General features: G+C 46.9%; 1 protein-coding gene across 2 annotated transcripts in view; it reads right to left on the reverse strand.

Moving 5' to 3' along the window:
- The window catches only part of LOXHD1 (lipoxygenase homology PLAT domains 1), a 197850-nt gene that overhangs the window by 35557 nt on the left and 143202 nt on the right, over nucleotides 1–19091 (reverse strand). Inside the window, exons 32-34 of one of the 2 annotated variants that reach the window (XM_042239257.2) lie at nucleotides 10129–10337; nucleotides 9060–9245; nucleotides 6119–6246 (exon numbers count right to left, since the gene is read on the reverse strand). In XM_042239257.2, the coding sequence (XP_042095191.1) occupies nucleotides 6119–6246; nucleotides 9060–9245; nucleotides 10129–10337 (523 nt within the window). The remainder of the gene's footprint in view (nucleotides 1–6118; nucleotides 6247–9059; nucleotides 9246–10128; nucleotides 10338–19091) is intronic. The other variant, XM_027960888.3, reaches the window with a different exon arrangement.

Here is a 19091-nt window from a genome sequence, read left to right on the forward strand (position 1 = left end):
TGTAAAACAGCAGGTGACATTGCTTTTGCCGCTATTACTGCTTTTCTCCTGAAATGACCGCATCATCTTAGCGATGCTCTGTCTCTATTTCTACTGCTCTTCTCACAGTGCCGCATGCATAATGCGGTCTTCAGTGCTGACACTGCTTGACTGCTCACTGATTCCAGATGCTGATGCTGATAAGCCCCTGGGGGTAACACAGGTATCACTGAAGATATGACGCTGCATGGCAATTTTATGCTTCCTTGAGCAAACATTTTTTTAAAAACAGAGGCCATCGCCAGTGGGAGCTAGAACTGCAAATGCTACAAACCAAAAACTAACTACTCCTTGTCTTCAAAGCAGTGGAAGAGGCCTAATCCCTTCTGATAACTTGCTTCATGTACTTTGCAACTATTAGAAGTAAAAACACTCTCCCAGAAGTCTGCCCCCAATTCCTCCTGCTCTAGTTTAAATTGTCTGTCTCCCGGTCATGTGGAAACTGGAAGGCAGTTCTCAGAAATTCCCCTCAAGCTCATCTCACAAAGTGGAGATTCTCTCAAATGTCAGGAAGCATTTAACAGGAGGCTTCCTGTGTGCTGTTCTGGATCTGTCAGGAATCCTCTGTTCCTTATTAATTCCTGAATATTCAGGAATTAAGAGGAGAGGCAAGCCTCTCCTGGGGCTGAGGGATCCAGGCATTTCCTTCGCTAGTTTTTCAATACACTGATAAGTACCCTCTTCCTTCTTGTGAACCATATGGTAAAGTGATTGTTTACAAGTCTCTCTCTCTCTTTAATATGCATCGCCTATATTTTACAAGTCTGGAATTTTAATCTTTATCTGAGAATAACTGCCTTGTAAGACAGTATTATGCCCACACCATGTTGATTAAAACCCCTTTTCTCCATCAGAGCTTTGGTCCCCATGTCTTTCTTTCTTTCTCTCTCTCTCTATCTGTCTATTTCTGGCTGATTTCCTGGAACACGAAAGCCAGCTGTGTAACCCAGGATATATTAGCCTCTCTCCTTTCACTTTCTCATCATCGACTCTGGACCACCAGGTTCTGGTCCATTAAAGGACCTCAACAATCTTTCAACTCATTCATTCCTTACTCTTGCTGGGTGTATAATGTTGCAGGTCAAAGGAACGTTAGAATTCTTTTTATCATTTTCTTTAATTGTCACTATCTGAATTTAACCAACAATCTCCCCTTTATGGAGATTTTATGGTCAGGCAGGTATAAGGAAAAGGGGGAGAGAAATAAGCTTTTTCTTTTAGAAAACTGAAGCCTGGATTATACTTTCCCCCCAGTCCTTCATTGTAGGCTAAATCCCGATTACACCTGTCTCCTCAGAATATAAGGCCCACATTCCAAAGGGAACTTCATCCTTCTACGACTCACCAGCCACCTCTTTCCTGCTTCCCCACCCCCTCACAAGACAAGGCCATTGACATGTGGGAGGGCTCCCACGTTGAGGGGCCACTGCTGGAGAAGTGGTCCACCCCTGAGCCACGTGCCCTTGCCTCTGGCTCAGAAGGACGGGCTGCTGAAGGCCCAGGCTGTGCCCTGCTCATCCACCCCAAGGAGCTCAGCAGCTCTCGCTGCCTCTCTCCCTTCCTGTTCTGCTTTCCTTCTGTTCTCCACCCATCAAAGAATGTCCTTGGGAAAGGGCCCAGCAGCCGCTCGCTCAGTGGTCTCCTTGACGGAGGACAGCCTGAGGCTAACCAGGCCCAAGCCTCAGGCTGCAAGGGCAAGTTTTTAATGGAAGAGTTTTAGACATTGCCAAGAAACTGGGAAGATTTGTACGTAGTGGAAGCCAGGGGCCATTCTGAAGGGCAAACCCAACAGAGCTCTGACAATCTGGTTTGCTTCCAGACCAAAAAATTTCCTAGTTCATGGGGTTTCCACTGGGCCTCAGGATGATTCCTTACAGGCACTTAATTTCCTCTAAAGAAAAACATCTCTTTGCCTAAAAGGAATCCCTGTCTCCATTAGAGACACTAATTGCCTCAAATTCCACTGTTGGAGACATATTCTTCAGGTTTAAGCATTTCCTTTTGAGGGTATCTTTTTTTTTTTCTTTGAATACCACATCAATTCACCGCTATCTCAAAGTGAATTAGTTATGAACAGTTTCCCCCAAAGTGGCAAGATGACAAGTTGGGGACTTCAGCTAGGGAGAGGGGTTGAGGGAATGGTTATCAAGTTTGACCTCTAGGTATAGTATTTTACAACAGGGCCGTTGCAGCAGGCAAACCCACACAATGCCTTCTGTTAGACACATGCCCATTCCCGCCTCCATTCTGGTCACGTGCCATTTCTTGGGAGGATCTCTTTGCACAGCACTAAGCTATAAGAATGACACAAACCCAGTGGGTCTCACTGTCTGAGTCCTCAAGTTGAGATGTTGACATCTATAACAAGGATTTCAAGACACAGGCCAAACACTGGGCCACTTGCAAATGAAATAAAGCAGACTATATTTTGGGTAAGAGACCTGAGCTTGCAAACCAGTGTATTTAAGAAATGATGGCTCTTCTCACAGCATAAATCTTAAATCAGAAAAACAAAATTCTTTAACAAGGTGCCTCAAAGCATTGATAGAATGGTGTGACTTTCAGAAGCATTTTTGGAATTTAGATACCACCAGAAAAGAAATGTCTATCTCTCCCACCAGCAATAATGTACATCTCTAAAATAAGGTGGAATGTCGGAGTGGGATAATCAATCTGAGAAATTCCAAGGATTGGGGGCTGGATTGGAGATTAAGGTCAAAGCATGGAGGTGAAGACTGTGAGAGAGTGAGGAGGCTGGCCACAGACTGACGAGGATAACAGAGCTCTGCCCATTGGCTCTGCCGCAGCCACCCCAGGCCGCCAGACCGCAGCCTTGCCAGCAGTGGGCCCACAACGCTCAGGACTCAGTCAAATCTGCCTTCCTGATTTTTTCCCACTCCCAACTCAAGACCAACTAGATAAATCCAAAGATACTCCCCTATCCAATCACTCAACATTTAGAAAACTAAGAGCATGGCATCCGGTCCCATCACTTCATGGCAAATAGATGGGGAAACAATGGAAACAGTGACAGACTTTATCTTTTTGGGCTCCAAAATCACTGCAGGTGGTGATTGCAGCCATGAAATTAAAAGACACTTGCTCCTTGGAAGAAAAGCTATGACCAACCTAGACAGCATACTAAAATGCAGACACATCACTTTGCTAACAAAGGTCCATCTGGTCAAAGCTACGGTTTGTCCAGTAGTCACGTATGGATGTGAGAGTTGGACTATAAAGAAAGCTGATTACCGAAGAATTTATGCTGTTAAACTGTGGTTTTGGAGAAGACTCCTGAGAGTTCCTTGGACAGCAAGGAGATCCAACCAGTCAATCCTCAAGGAAATCAGTCCTGAATATTCATTGAAAGGACTGTTGTTGAAGCTGAAACTCCAATATTGTGGCCACCTGATGTGAAGAACTGATTCATTGGAAAACACCCTGATGCTGGGAGAGACTGGGGGCAGGAGGAGAAGGGGACGACAGAGGATGAGATGGTTGGATGGCATCAGTGACTCAGTGGACATGAGTTTGAGTAAACTCCAAGAGTTGATGATGGACAGGAAAGCCTGGCATGCTGCAGTCCATGGGGTCGCAAAGAATTGGACACAACTCAGTGACTGGACAGAATCCAATCAGATGAGCTGCCTCGATTCTAGTTAGCTCTCCTCCAGTTCTCCCATGCCTCAAATAATGCTGCGCTCTGAAGCTTTTCCAGGATCCTGAGAGCCTTTGGCCTCTGCCAAACCGAGTGATGGTGCTCACACTGTTGCTGTAGCAAGCTGGAAAGATACAGCCTCTGTTCTCATTTGACCTCCGTTTTATTTCCACAATTACATGAGTTCAAATCCCAGCTCCTCTGCTGACTACCTGAGTGACCTTGGGGCGTTAATTACTTCACCTTTCTATGCCTCAGGCACTTTATTTGTTGTGAGTTAATATATATAATTATATAGTTATTATAGCTAATATAAACATTATTATTTGTATATATTAACTCTCTCTCTATATAGAGAGAGAGCACTTCCAATGGTGCCTGGCAGGGAGTAGGCACTCATTGAATGTTAACCATTATTACAATCACTATCAGGGGAGAACAGCTCAGGAGAGAATTCCAGGAGGAAACAGGAGTTGCATAATAAGAGCATAGGAGTGCTAAGAGAAGAGAGGCCAAAACTCTTCTCATCGGATCCCCCCAGACACAAGCTGCATAAGATGAGCAGAGTTCCCACTCTCATGGACTGCTCTGTCCATGAGAAGAAGCCTCTACCTGGCCGCCAAGAGCTGCAGCAATTTCATCCCCCTCAAGCACCATCCCTCCCATCCTTACCTCTGCCACCCTCCAGACGTACTTATTGAGTGCCTGACACACGCAAGGCCAGAGGTGGGAGCTGTGAGAGCTCAGAAAGGATTCTGCCCGCCAGCTTTAGTGGAAGGGTTTTAGACATTGCTAAGAAGTTGGGCAAGATCTGTGGGAGATGGCAGTGTGGCTTCAGAGGCGAGTGGCTGTGGGTAGGTTGCACAAGCCTTAGGCTTGGGTTCTGGGTCTCTGCCCTCTGATGCTTAAGACATCAGGGATCAGGGATGGCTTGGAGGACAATGGCCGAACACAGAAAACCAAACAAAACCTAGGACTAAGTTGGGGATTTAATGAAAGACGCAGACAGGTGCTATCTAGAAGGACTAAAGAGGTCCACCAATACTGTCATTACTGATTACTATCTTAAGAGGAAGTAAAACCTAAGGCTTAAGACTGGGGCCACCTGGGTGCATTGTCCAGGGCCAAAGCTTACTGGCTATGGGACCTTTAGCAGCATGACTTGACCTTGCTATGTCTTAGTTTTCTCATCTGTAAAATGGGGATGATAATAACAGTCCTCACAGAGTTGTAGGTAGAAATAAGTGTATCAATACAGTCAAAGGGCTTAGAGAAATGTCCAACACCAAATAAGCCCACATCAGTGTCCGTGTTGTTGTTGCGGTCCCCTCAGGTGTTAAACTTCATGAGTTTGAGCATATTTTCTTCTCAGTGGGACTGTCTCTCTGTTAGGGGAGGCACGCTGATTGAAACCGCCCACCCTGGCCAGGCACCATAGTAACCATTTGCATGAGCTGTTTTATGACAGGAGATCCTGATAAGGAATACGGAACTAATAAGCCACCACTAACTGGAAGAGTTCGGGAAAGGTCTAAAGGAGACACCGCGTGTCCGTCCACTTCCCAGAATCCCTCTCGCTAGCATCCATCTTGGCTGAGGGATGCATGCACCACCAGGAAAGACTCTGAGTCAGAATGATTGGCCAAAGACCACCCGGAAACTAATCCCATCACCATAAAACCCGAGACTGTGAGCCACGTGGCAGAGCTGTTCTCCTGGGTTCCCTTCCCCTACTGCTGTCCACCCGGGTGCCCTTTCCCAATAAATTCTCTTGCTTTGTCAGCACGTGTGCCTCCTCAGACGATTCATTTCCGAGTGTTAGACAAGAGCCCAGTTTCGGGCCCTGGAAGGGGTCCTCCTTCCTGCAACATCTCCAGTGTCTGAAACAGTGCCTGATATTGGTGTTCAATTGTTTTTTAATATTCAAATTTTTTTTTCACTTTTATGCCATCATTTTGAACTTGTAGGCAAGTTACAAAAATAGAGTAGGCTTCTGTGTTCCCTTCAGCCACCTCCCCCTAATATGAACAGGTTACATTACTACAGTAAAAAGAATGAAAGCAGGAGATTCACAATGACACAACGCTATCCACTAATCTCCAGACCTTACAATGAACATTTTACAGTGACAGAAGGAAGGAAGGAAAGAGGGCTATGGGCTGAAGTGATCAAGGATGGCTTCCTAGAGAAGGTAGATTTGTGCTAGCCTTTGAAACAGAAAGGTCTTGCAACAGAGAGAGTGGATGAAAGGCATTCTAGGAGGGATGAATCACACAGACAGAGGTGTGGAGGCTGGAAGGCCCCAGGGAATGAGGGGAGAGTCAGAGGGTAGTCTGGCTGAAAGCAGGATGGGGCTGGAGGGTGGAGGATTGGGTGTATGGAGGGGCAAAGGGGCAAGGACCACAGGTCATGTCCAGATACCTGGCCTTCTTCTTGTCCAGCTGCACTTCCTCTGTGCTGCCGTTGATGCCATAGAGGGTCATAAAGATGTTGGAGTCGGTGCCACCGCCCACCACGTCCCCTGTCCACACCGTCATTTCGTACAGCACCTGTCCCGAGAGGGATGCGAGTCCTGGGCTTTGGCCTCAACCATCACCCCCGGCGATTTATTATACTTCACTCTCGCTGGGGCAAAAGAACACATCCTCCAAGCTCCACCACTCTGAAAAGAGCCCTCCCACTAAGCAACCGTGAGTGTCTGCAGAGCAAGAGTCAGGCCATGTCACTGTCCCTGTCCCCAGCTGCGCCCGGCTCAGGGCTGGAGAGGAGTTCAGTTTCTGAGAGAGAACACGTGTGGAGTAGGAACATGACGGATCGCCCCAGCATTAACTGACCTCCTTGTTTGTAGAAGCCCGACCTAAGTCCGTTCATCCCAGCTGCATGTGTTGGCTGCACAGTGGCTTTTGGAGACATGCAGGGCGCCACTGGAACCCCAGGGCCATCCCCGCTGCTAGCTGTGGAACCTGGGCAGATGTCCCGCCCTCTCCAGCCTCTGCCTCCTCTCCGTAAATAGAGATGTGCACCATGCAGAGCTGCGAGAGCCACAGACACCTCGCCTTGGTGCCCACTCTGGGCCTGGCATCAAGGGGCCACAGCAGTTCTAGGGGACCGTCCCTCTTACATGTCACGGCCAGCTCACCCTGCGCGTCAGTGATGGGGAGTGTGTCGGGGCTGCTGGTTGAGGGACCTCTGCCTTCTTTCGCTTGTGGGGTGGGCCAGCCACCTATCATAGGTGCTTTTCACTTTAGACTGGAGTTTTGCCCTTAGGCCTGAGGTTTGTGCCAAAGAGGCTGTGTTCTCTTTGTCTCTGCCAGAGGAGGTGAGAACAGCCTGCTCCCTGCAGTGTGGTGCTTTCCTTGAGGCCCCTGCCTTGGTTCTTCCTTTGAGGGGTGGCCTCGGGGCAAGAGGGGCCATCTTCACCCCTGATCTGGAGTGTCCTCTGGCCCCTGGCCTCTCATGCCACAGCCTCTTGTCAGGTGCCCAGTTAGGTCTCAAAGGTTCAGGAGAGGCCTGCACACACGGCCAAGGACACGGCATGCTGACCATCTCCTTGCATGTACCCATAGCCAGCCCGTCCCTTCCCCAGGGGCTCCCACACTGCAATATCACTGTCGCAGATGCCGGAGTCCCACCACCAGTTGCCTTCAGATTCAGAACCTGTGTTATTCCTGTCAGTGATCACACCCCTGACGTTGCCCTTTTCAGGCAGCACGGAGAACCTTCACCACCACATTGCAAGGTCAGAAGTAGTATTTCAGGCCTGGCCAGGAGGACACGTTTGCCAGGGAAATAACTGAACTACAATTTGCTTTCCCAGGAAAATCCTCTTAGACCACCTAACAAGGGTGTGTGTGGTGAGCACGGAGCTACAGGAATGAAAGCAGAAGCCTGACTGCTCGGCTCTTACCCAGCAAACTCAGAACAATCAAAGCAAGCACTCGAAGCCCCGTGGAGACTGGCCCCTTAAGACTGGGCTCGCCAGACTCCTGTCTTCTCTGGGTCCATCTTTTTTCTCTTCTTTACACAGACCCATCTCTTTTTATGCCATAGATGTGTTTCCAGAAAGAGACACAGAAACAGGCTTTTGTAATTCCAGTCTGATATCAAATGTCCTGGGGAGGTGGCCAGTCCAAAGAGCCCTCAGGTTCTTTGTAAAGTGACAAACCTGTGTTCTTTTGTAACATGAATAACTGGGGTGTGAGGGTTTGGATTTCCACAGATTAAAGACCCCAAAGGGAGGTGAGCTGTACTGAGAAGGGGTGTGCATGTGCACTGGGGGTGGCACACACACACACACACACACACACACCCACATGCATGCTGAGAACTGGGTCAGGACAGAGGTCCCCGGAAGAACTGCGTGCTCTCCCCACTGACTGTCTGGCCACAGACGCAGATGGCTGAGCAAGGGAGGGGGTGTCTCTGCTGTAGGAAGTTCGGCTCTGCAGCAGGAAGGAGATGGGCAGGGATCCACACTCCTGCCCGAATAGAGTTTACAGCCCATAACTCAGCCCTTCCTTGTTTCCACATACAGTACAGGCACGGCACACTCAGGTCCAGGGTGATGTCTTCTTATCTCTGTGGGACAGCTTCCGACCTAAATCTAGTAGCCCATTGATTTGGATTCAGGAACAGAGATGAGGGCTGGGACCTTCTGTTGACCCCACAGCTTTTCAGAGAAAGAGAAGTCTGCAGGGTCACGTGACACAGAAGTGTCTGGGGCATCAGCTGACCACGTGTCCTTGGGTCCAGCACCCAGGCACTCTGCTTCCTGCCTGGCACCGACCTGTGACTTCATACAACTCAGCCCAGGTCATTTGGCCAGCTAGAGGTGGAGCTGGGACAGGCACTCAGCACCTGCCTTCTAGCCTTTTCCACTTAAGGGGGACCTTGGGCAGATAGCTCTCACTGCACTGAGACCCAGGGGCTCACAGCATCCCAAAGGCCATCTGTCCCCATCACCAGCTTACTGGTGTCAATGGAACATCCTTTGGAGAACAATGACTCTGTACATCTATGTAGAGCATGCTTTCCATGGACTGTTCATGGTCTCATTAGTTCTCATCAATACCTTACATGGGAGAGGATAGAAAGCATTATTTCCATGTGCTATGTGAGAAGACCAAGGCCCAGAGAGGCCAGATGGCCTGCCCAAGGCCACACAGCTGCAGACAAGAAGACACTTGAGGCTCATGGCTCCTAGCAATGTGGGTCTGGCTGGTACAAAGGGCTGCAGCCCTGGCCAGTGCCCCAGGGCTGAGTCTGCTCCTTCTCCCACTTCCATCTCCCCTGCACTCACCCCCTTCACCTAGCGCTCCCTTTGCCATGCCATGCCATCCACACAAACAGGTGCCCCTTATACCTTCACCCCGATGTTCACCACCATGGCATCCAGGAGGTCAAAGACACGGGAGGTGACGCCATCTCCTCGGTCCTTGGCAAGCCAGCAATTGCAGCGCAGTATGTATTTGGTCCCCTGGGTGGGCACGGCCAAGCACAGCTCCTCCACCAGCCAGCAGCTCTCGGGGGAGGCCCCATCATGGCCCAGCTAGGCGGGGACACACCGGGGCTGTGAGGATGGGGCACAACAGGGCAAGAAGCCCTCCAGGCTCAGCATCCCCTCCCCCATTTGCTAGCCCCCCCACCCCACCCCACCCCCGCCACCCCCCGTCTTCAGTGCTGCCTTCCAGCGTGTTCTGCACTCACTGATCCAAGTCCCTCCTGTGAAGGTGGAGAGCGTTTGCAGATGCAATGAAGGTCTCTATTCAGATGACCCTGAGTTCATCAAAAGATTATTCTAGGTGGGCCTGACCTAATTAGGCGAGCCCTTCAAAAGCGGGTGTAGACATCAGAGAGGGAAGACATCACAGAGATTTGAAACAGAACAGATCCTCTCTGAATGGCTTTGAGGAAACCCGTTGCCTGGCTTTGGAGAGGGCCACATGGCAGAGAATGTAGGCAGCCCCTGGCCTTGATCCTACCACCACAAGGGAACTGATTTCCTCCCACAACCACTGAGCTTAGGACAGGACCCCAAGTCTCAGACAAGACCAGAGCCCTGGCAGCACCTTTGACTTCAGCCCAGTGAGACCTTGAGAAGAAGACACAGCTAACCCAGGCCTGGACTCCTGGCCATACATTTGTATGGCCTTAGGTTACTAAGTCTGTAGTGACTTGTTACAGAGCAATTAAACAAACAAACAAAAAAACTAATACACAGACATCCCCTCTGGGTGGGTGGAGAACGGAGCTGGAAGGGCAGGTGAGGCATCCAAGGTCACCCAGCCAGTTGGAGACAGAGGCCAGGAGCTCTTTGTGTGCTGCCTGCTCTGAGCAGGGATCAGGTCAGGCCCACTCAGCCTCCCACCCATGTATAGGTCAGCTCCTTCCTTCCCTGGGGGTCACCACCCTGAGGCCCTAGAGCCCAGCACCTCTATTTTCTTGATGACGCCCACATCCAAGCCAGCAACATAGAACTCCTCCACGGAGCCGCAGCTGAAGCCCTTCTTCCCCCGGGGATAGTCCAGCCAGATGCGGTTACTGCGCTCGTCCTCCTGCCCGATGAGGATGACGTAGGCCCGACTGTCGGTGGCTGCGTCCCTGTGCTTCCCCGTGCTGACAGACACGTAGTAGGGAATAACTGCAAGAGATTGTGGGAGCCCAGCCTCGTCACAGACCAGGGGGGACCAGGGTGGGCTTGGAGACTTGGAAATGACCTCTGGAAGCACTGATCTCAGCTCCCTGCCTCTGAGACAAAGTATAACAGAGCTTTTCAGACTGATGAGCTATCTGTGGGGAGTGTCTACCCTCCAAGGGGGCTTCCCGTGTGGCGTGAATGGTAAAGAACGCACCTGTCAATGCAGGAGGCTTAAGAGATGTGGGTTTGATCCCTGGGTAGGCAAGATCCCTCAGAGGAGGGCATGGCAGTCCACTCCAGTATTGTTGCCTGCAGAATTCCATGGACAGAGGAGCCTGGCACACTATAGTCCACAGCGTCGCAAGGAGTCAGACATGGCTAAAACAACTTAGCATGCACCCTCCACGGAGTGAGGGAGTTGGTAACTCCCAAATGAAGATCAAAGAGAGATCACTGTGACATCTGAAAGCCCCACTGACCAATTAGCTTAGCTGCACCCAGCACTCGCATGTGAAGTGGGGCGAGAGCTATAACTGCTACCCAAGTACAGGGTAGACGCCTGAGGAGCACACTATGGACGTAAAAATGAGGTTGGCAAAAGCAAGTTCTCATGAAAAGCAGGAATTTAGGGAAGAAAAATAAAACGGTATTTATATGTGTAACATAATAAATGAAAGTTCTAGAAGGCATTCATTTCCAAAGCAGGTTTTAAACAGCATAAAAACCTGCTCAGGAAATATGCTTAGAGCTCTAGTTGCCCAGCCAGTGTCCATTCTCCTTACAGCTAGGGGTGGTCATGATATATAAGATGTTGGGAAATTTTCTTTTAAAGGGTCTTACTCAACTGGGAGGAACACCTTTTTGCTCCTTACCCTTCTAATCATTCTGCTTTGAATGTGGATGTGATATTTGGAGCTCCAGCTCCAGTTCATCTTGGAACCATGGGCAACTTTTACGATGGAAGCCACCTGGAGGACTGCTAGTTTGGTCAGGTTGAAAGAGCCTAGGACCCTGAATTTGCTGGAGCTGCTGTATCAGTCCTATGTTTCTCTTTGAACTTTTATGAGTAAGAAAAGAAATGCTCCATGTTTGTTACTTGTAGTTACAAACTGAAACAGGTTGGAAAACCTTCTCCTAATTACCATATGTAAAATAGATGATCAGTGCAGGTTTGATGCATGAAGCAGGGCACTCAAAGCTTCATGGGACAACGCAGAGGGTGGGGAGGGAGGTGGGCGGAGGATTCAGGATTGGGGGACATCTGTACACCCATGGCTGATTCATGTTGATGTATGGTGAAAACCACCACAGTATTATAAAGTAATTAGCCTCCAATTAAAATAAATAAATAAATTTAAAACAAACAAACAATAACCTTCTCCCAGCTGACCTTCCTAAATAGCTTGGGAGACATTGCCCTGATGAAGTGGATGTTTGGTTATGCAACCTGTAGCCCTTTGAAAATTTTCCAGACTAGTCCTTCCTGGCTGGAATTATCCGCATTGTTTTCTGCCCATGGCTGTATTTCATCTTTACAAAAAGAACCCCACTGGCCTGTCCACAGTTGATCAAAGTGCTTAATTCAGTTTAGTTCGGTTGCTCAGTTGTGTCTGATGTGCTCTGCATAGAAGTTAAATAAGCAGGGTGACAATATACAGCCTTGACGTACACCTTTCCCAGTTTGGAACTAGTCCGTTTTTCCACATCCGGTTCTAACTGTTGCTTCTTGACCTGCATACGGATTTCTCAGGACGCAGGTAAGGTGGTCTGGTATTCCCATCTCTTGAAGAATTTTCCACAATTTGTTGTGATCCACACAGTCAAAGGCTTTGGCATATTTAATAAAGCAGAAGTAGATGTTTTTCTGGAACTCTCTTGCTTTTTCAATGATCCAACTGATTTTGGCAATTTGATCTCTGGTTCCTTGGCCTTTTCTAAATCCAACTTGAACATCTGGAAGTTCTCGGTTCACTTACTATTGAATTGGGGAATTTTGAGCATTACTTTGCTAGCGTGTGGGATGAATGCAAATGTGCGGTAGCTTGAACATTCTTTGGCATTGCCTTTCTTTGGGATTGGAATGAAAACTGACCTTTTCCAGTCCTGTGGCCACTGCTGAGTTTTCCAAATTTGCTGGCATATGGAGTACAGCACTTTCACAGCATCATCTTTTAGGACTTGAAATAGCTCAACTAGAATTTCATCACCTCCACTAGCTTTGTTTGTAGTGATGCTTCCTAAGGCCCACTTGACTTCGCATTCCAGGATGTCTGGCTCTAGGTGAGTGATCACACCATCATGGTTATCTGGGTCTTTAAGATCTTTATTGTATAGCTCTTCTCTGTATTCTTGCTACCTTTTCTTAATATCTTCTGCTTCTGTTAGGTTGATACCATTTCTGTCCTTATTGTGCCCATCTTTACATGAAATATTCCCTTGGTATCTCTAATTTTCTTGAAGAGATCTGTAATCCTTCCCATTCTATTATTTGCCTCTATTTCTTTGCACTGATCACTTAGGAAGGTTTTCTTATCTCACCTCGCTATTCTTTGGAACTCTGCATTCAAATGGGTATATCTTTCCTTTCCTCCTTTGCCTTTAGTTTCTCTTCTTTCCTCAGCTATTTGTAAGGCTTCCTCCAACAACCATTTTGCCTTTTGCATGTCTTTTTCTTGGGGATGGTCTTGATCACAGCCTCCTATACAATGAGATGAACCTCCGTCCATAGTTCTTCAGGCACTCTGTCTATCAGAGCTAATCCTTTGAATCTGTCACTTTCACTGTATAATCGTAAGGGATTTTATTTAGATCATACATGAATGGTCTAGTGGTTTTCCCTACCTTCTTCAATTTCAGTCTGAATTTTGCAATAAGGAGTTCATGATCTGAACCACAGTCACCTCCTGGTCTTGTTTCTGCTGACTATATAGAACTTCTCCATCTTCGGCTGCAAAGAATATCATCAATCTGATTTCAGTACTGACCATCTGGTGATGTCCATGTGTAGAGTCATCTCTTGTGTTGTTGGAAGAGGAGGTTCTCTTGGCCAAACTCTGTTAGCGTTTGCCCTGCTTCATTTTGTACTTCAAGGCCACACTTGCCCGTTACTCCAAGTATCTCTTGAATTCCTACTTTTGCACTCCAGTCGCCTATGATGAAAATGACATCTTTTTTGGTACCACTTCACCTGCTGTTAATTCCTTCTTGTGTGTTTTTCACTTCAGTTATTGTATTCTTCAGCTCTGATGTTTCCTTTTTATATTTGCTAGTTCCTTGTTAAAATTCTCACTGTGGTTGTCTTTGCTCTTCCCTGGTCCAGTTAGCATTTTTATAATTAATGCTTTGAACTCTATCTGGTAAATTATTTATCTCTGTTTTATTTGTCATTTTTCAGGCTCTTTTGTCTTGTTCTTTCATTTGAAACAAATTCCTCTGCCTTCTCATTCTGCTTAACTTCTCTATCAAATTAGGTAAAAAACAGTTTCTTGTCCCAGTCTTGAAAGAGTTACCTTGTGTGGGAGCAATCCTATCAATCTGTGTGTGCCCAGTGGCTTTGGCAAGACAGCTGGATCTGGAGTCAGCACAGGTCATGTCTTCCCCTCGGATGTGCTGGCAACTCTCACCGGGGTGGGAAGTGGGGCTGGAGATGGAGAGGCTGGAGCCAGAGCCAGGTGTGAGCCAGGGCTTCTGCAGTGCTCAGTGGCCAACACTGCCCTACTAGGGTTGGGGTCAGGTCCAGGGCTGCTGTTGTTCATTGCTCAGTCATCTCCAACTCTTTTCAGCCCCTTGGACTGCAGCACACCAGGCTTCCCTGTCCTTCACCGTCTCCTGGAGTTTGCTCTCCCAGAGGTCTAGCATGCTAAGGCAGAAGTCCTGAGGGTCAAGTTCAAATCAGTTCTATTTCTTCTAAGTGTGTGTACTTCCACATCACTTTCATCCTAGAAGGGAGTAGTGTTGCAGCGAGAGAGGTCAGAGTGGGCCCCTGGTGTGGCCAGGGGCATGCACTGAGGCGGTCCTGGTATATCAATTAGAGCTTCAGTGCACTTTTGATGCATCATCTCTGCAAGTGCCAGAAATGGCCATGCTCACCCCATTCAGATGAATTCCAGGTCCCAGCGGTCTCTGTTCCCCACAATCGCACACTCTCCTCAGCTGTAACAGACTTCACCCTAGCGGAGCTATGCTGGAGCTGAGTGGTGGAGTGGGCAATCAGTGTGGGAAGTGGGCCAGGGGTCCTGGGCAGTTTCAGTCTGCTTCTTCCTATTTGATCCCAGGAGTAAGCATGCCTATGTGTGGAATCTAGGTTTCTTACAGCCCTCCTGTAAGTCCCACAGATTTTCAAATCAGTTAGGGGGAGTCATCTCCTCAGTATCAGACCCAGGGCAGGGGTGCCCAATATGTGGTCCCAACTGCTCACTCCCCAGGGAGGATCTCCTAGCCTATGTAATCCCCGACTCTTCTATGTTCCTTCCTAAGGGCACCAGTCCCAACCCGATCACTTCTCTTCCCTTCCTACCTGACTCCACGTGGCTCTTTCTCTCTTCCACTCTCCAGCTTGTTTTCAGTGAGAGCGGTTCCACATGTAGATGTATTTTTGACATGTTCATAGTGGGAGGTGAGCTTCATCTTCTACTCTATCTTCTTGATCTCCTCCCTCTTAAATCCTTAATTTCTTATATTCCCTGGACTAAAGTTGAACTGTGAGCCAAAGTCAAAGATTTTCCCAAAGCAACCAAAGATCCTTACAGATCTGAGGAGGGATTTAATATAGCCATTCAAACTTATCAACCTGGCTTCTCTAACATGTCAGCTAGTTCATATGCTTGGTGGTAAAGGCCAGGCCCAGCACTGAATGCAAACTATTAATTGGGAAAATCCTAAAAGATGTCTAGAATCACAACTGGGAGTCCATCCTGCTATCTCACTATAGAAATACCTTGAAGATATTGCAGGTTCAGTCTTGGACCATGGCAATAAGGCAAATATTGCAATAAAGTGAGTCACATAAATTTTTTGGCTCCCCAGTGGATATGCCACCTGATGCAAACAGCTGAGTCATTGGAAAAGACTCCGATGCTGGGAAAGATTGAAGGCAGAAGGGAAAGAGGGCGATGGAGGATGAGATGGTTGGATGGCATCACCAATTCAATGGACATGAACTTGGGCAAACTCCAGGAGATGGTGAGGGACAGGGAAGCCTGGCGTGCTGCAGTCCATGGCGTCGCAAAGAGTTGGACACGACTTGGTGATTGAACGACAACAGTGTGCAATAGCATTTTATCTAAAAAATGCACATGCCTTAATTTAAACATACTTTATTGCTAAAAAGTGCTAACCACCATCTCAGCCTTCAGTGAGTCATATTTTTTCCCCCAGTGGCTGATCTTGCTTCTGTGTTGATGACTGCTGACTAACCAAGGCAGTTGTTGCTCCAGCCTGGGGTGGCTGTGGCAATTTCTTAAAATAAGACAACAATGAAGTTTGCTATATCAACTGACTCTTCCTTTCATGAACAATTTCTCTGTAGTGTATAATGCTCTTTGATAACATTTTACCCCTAGAACTTCTTTCAAAATTGGAGTCAATCTTCTCAGACCCTGTCACTGCTTTATCCACTAAGTTTAAATAATATTCTAAATCTTTTGTTGTCATTGCAACAATCTTCACAGTATCTTCACCAGGAGAAGATTCTTTTTCAAAAAACCACTTTGTTTACTCATCCATATAAGCAACTTCTTGTTTGTTAAAGTCTTATCATGAGATGGCAGCAATTCAGCCCCGTCTTCAGGCTCCACTTTATGCCTAGTTCTCTTGCTCTTTCCAGCATATCTGCAGTAACTTCCACTACTGAAGTCTTGAACCCCTCAAAGTCATCCATGAGGGCTGGAGTCAACTTCTTTCAAGCTCCTCTTAATGCTCATAATTTGAACCTCTTCCCATGAACCACGAACACTTTTAGTGGCATCTAGAATGGTGCATTCTAGAGGTTTCCATTTTACGTTTCCCAGGTTCATTAGAGGAATCACTATAGGAGCTATAACTTTATGAATCGTATTTGCTAAAGAATAAGATTTGACAGTCAAAATTACTCCCTGATCCATGGGACGCAGAATGAATATTGCGTTAGCAGGTATGAAAACATTCATCTCATTGTACATCTCTATCAGATCTCTTGGGTGACCAGGTGCCTGGTCAATTAGTAGTGATATTTTGAAAGGAATCTTTCCCAAGGGGGAAAGGGTGGGATGGGATGAATTGGGAGATTGGGATTGACACATATCCACTATTGATACTATGTATAAAGTAGACAACTGATGGGAACGTACTGCAGAGATAGGGAACTCTACTTAAAGCACTGTAGTGTCCTAAATGGGAGGGCAGTCCAAAAGAGAGGGGAGATATGTATACTTTTTGCTACGCAGTAGAAGTTAACACAACATTGTAAGGTAACTATACTGCAATAAAATTTTTAGAAAGCCATGATATCAAATCATGTATGAGAGTCAAGTTTTATAAGTAAATATATAGCAAAAAAGGGGAAGCTTGAAATAATGCAATAATTACCAAAATGTGACACAAAGACAGGAAGTGAGCAAATACTGTTGGAAAAATGGCACTGATAGACTTGCCCCATGCAGGGTTACCACAAACCTTCAATTTGTTAAAAAAGAAAAATCTGTGAAGCACTATAAGTGTATTATTTGCTCAGATGTGGCTGATTCTTTGCGATCCCATGGACTGTAGCTCACCAGGTTCCTCTGTCCATGGAATTGTCCAGGCAAGAATACTGGAGTGGGTTGCCATACCCTTTTTCAAGGGATCTTCCCAACTCAGGGTTTGAACCTGGCAGATAGATTTTTTTAACCATCTAAGCCACCAGGGAAGCCCAGAAGCACAATAAAGTGAAGTGCAAAGAAAAAAATAAAGTCAAAACGAGGTACGCTTGTATATGATCAGCCTCAGGCAATCACTTGGTGACTTCACTGGGCAATTCCTAAGGCTTTTCCAAAGTCTGTTGATTGAAACAAAATTCAGGCTTGCACACAAAAATCTAATAAACCTGCTCATAACTATTACAATTGATTTCAGATGATTTAATCCCCCTGGGTAACTTTTAATTTTATGTTTATTAATTGTTAACAGGGACCGTTTCCTTCCAGAAAAAAAAGGCCAGGATGGAATGGGACACTAGGTCTACTCCAGGTTATTTAACCTGGCACACCACCTCTCTTGTACTCTAGATGAGTCATCTAAAAGAAAGATGGCCAAAATTCTTATTCTTCATCTCCAGTAATTGAAGGCCCCTAAACAAAACCTAAACCCTCTAGTTTCTGCTGTTAGTGCAAAGAGCCAAGACACTGGAAAAGAAATTGCTACACATTTTAAGTGCTTTAGACACTGTCAGCCCTCCAAATAACCTCTCCAAGTGATAGTCACTCAACCATGTCTGACTCTTTTCAACCCTATGAACTGTAGCCCTCCAGACTTCTCTGTCCATAGAATTCTCCAGGCAAGAATACTTGAGTGGGTTGCCATTTCATTCTTCACGGGATCCTCTCAACCCAAGATTGAACCCAGGTCTCCTGCACTGCAGGCAGAGTCTTTACCATCTGCGCCACCAGGGAAGCCCAAATAGCCTCTCCAGTGTCCTCCCAATTCTCTAGGGCAGGGCTCACTGAAAATACAGGGGCTTGTCCCAATCCTCCCACTTAATGGGCTTGCAGAAACATTCCCCCGGTTTGGGAATGAATCTCTTCTAGTTCTAAATGTCACCAGAGCCACACTCCCAAGGCTCAACCTCAGTACTAGAACAGCCTCTGCCCCACAGTATTAATCAGTTCAGATAGTGGAGATTGCTAACAAACCTCAAGAGGTTCCTGTCTCTGAACCTATTTCCTTTTGTTTAGGCCCTTTGAGAGATACATGTCTTTTTCTTCTTAGTGCCCTTGTCCCTATCCATTGATTAGGCCAAGACTTCTTTCAGAAGTATCACGTTGGAATTTCTTTCTCCTCCAAAGAAGAAATAATTCTAGGACTTGACAGTAGTCATCAAAGCAGCCCACCAGATGAGTTAAACGATTTCTTTTATTTGCTCTGTGTCTGACAGTACTAGACATGGTTCTGGAAACTGATTCTTTGTCTCAGTTGAATCAGCTACCACCCTCCTTAAAGGCAAAATCCTTAACTGATACTGGAAAAATTCACAGTGCACCTCCAACCAAGATTCAAACAGACTCTCAAAATCTCTTCTCAGAGTTAATCAATGTCCTGTAAATGAAGAACCCTTCCAGGCACAAAGTCAATAACAAAAGATTACAAGGCTCAAGGTTTCATTATCTCTTGTACTGGCTCCTGTAACTCTCCCATTTTGCCATCAGACAATGTAAGAGTCAAAGGTAGAGAGGTTTCTCCTGAACCTCAAGCAACAAAAACAACGTAATCCTTCAACACCCTATTGTTCCTAACCCTCAAATGCTACTACTATCCATCCCCACTGGAGCAAATTCTTTACTGTAGCTTATTTACATAGTGCATTCAATTAGCACTCCAGTAGAAGAAGCTGCTGCCGCTGCTAAGTCGCTTCAGCCATGTCCGACTCTGTGCGACCCCATAGACGGCAGCCCACCAGGCTCCGCTGTCCCTGGGATTCTCCAGGCAAGAACACTGGAGTGGGTTGCCATTTCCTTCTCCAGTCAGTACCTTTATGCATTCACTCTGGAAGAAAAAAAATTCACCCTTACAGTAACGCTTCAGGGT

The sequence above is a fragment of the Ovis aries genome, chromosome 23 (genome assembly GCF_016772045.2).
Source record: "Ovis aries strain OAR_USU_Benz2616 breed Rambouillet chromosome 23, ARS-UI_Ramb_v3.0, whole genome shotgun sequence".
NCBI lineage: Eukaryota > Metazoa > Chordata > Mammalia > Artiodactyla > Bovidae > Ovis > Ovis aries.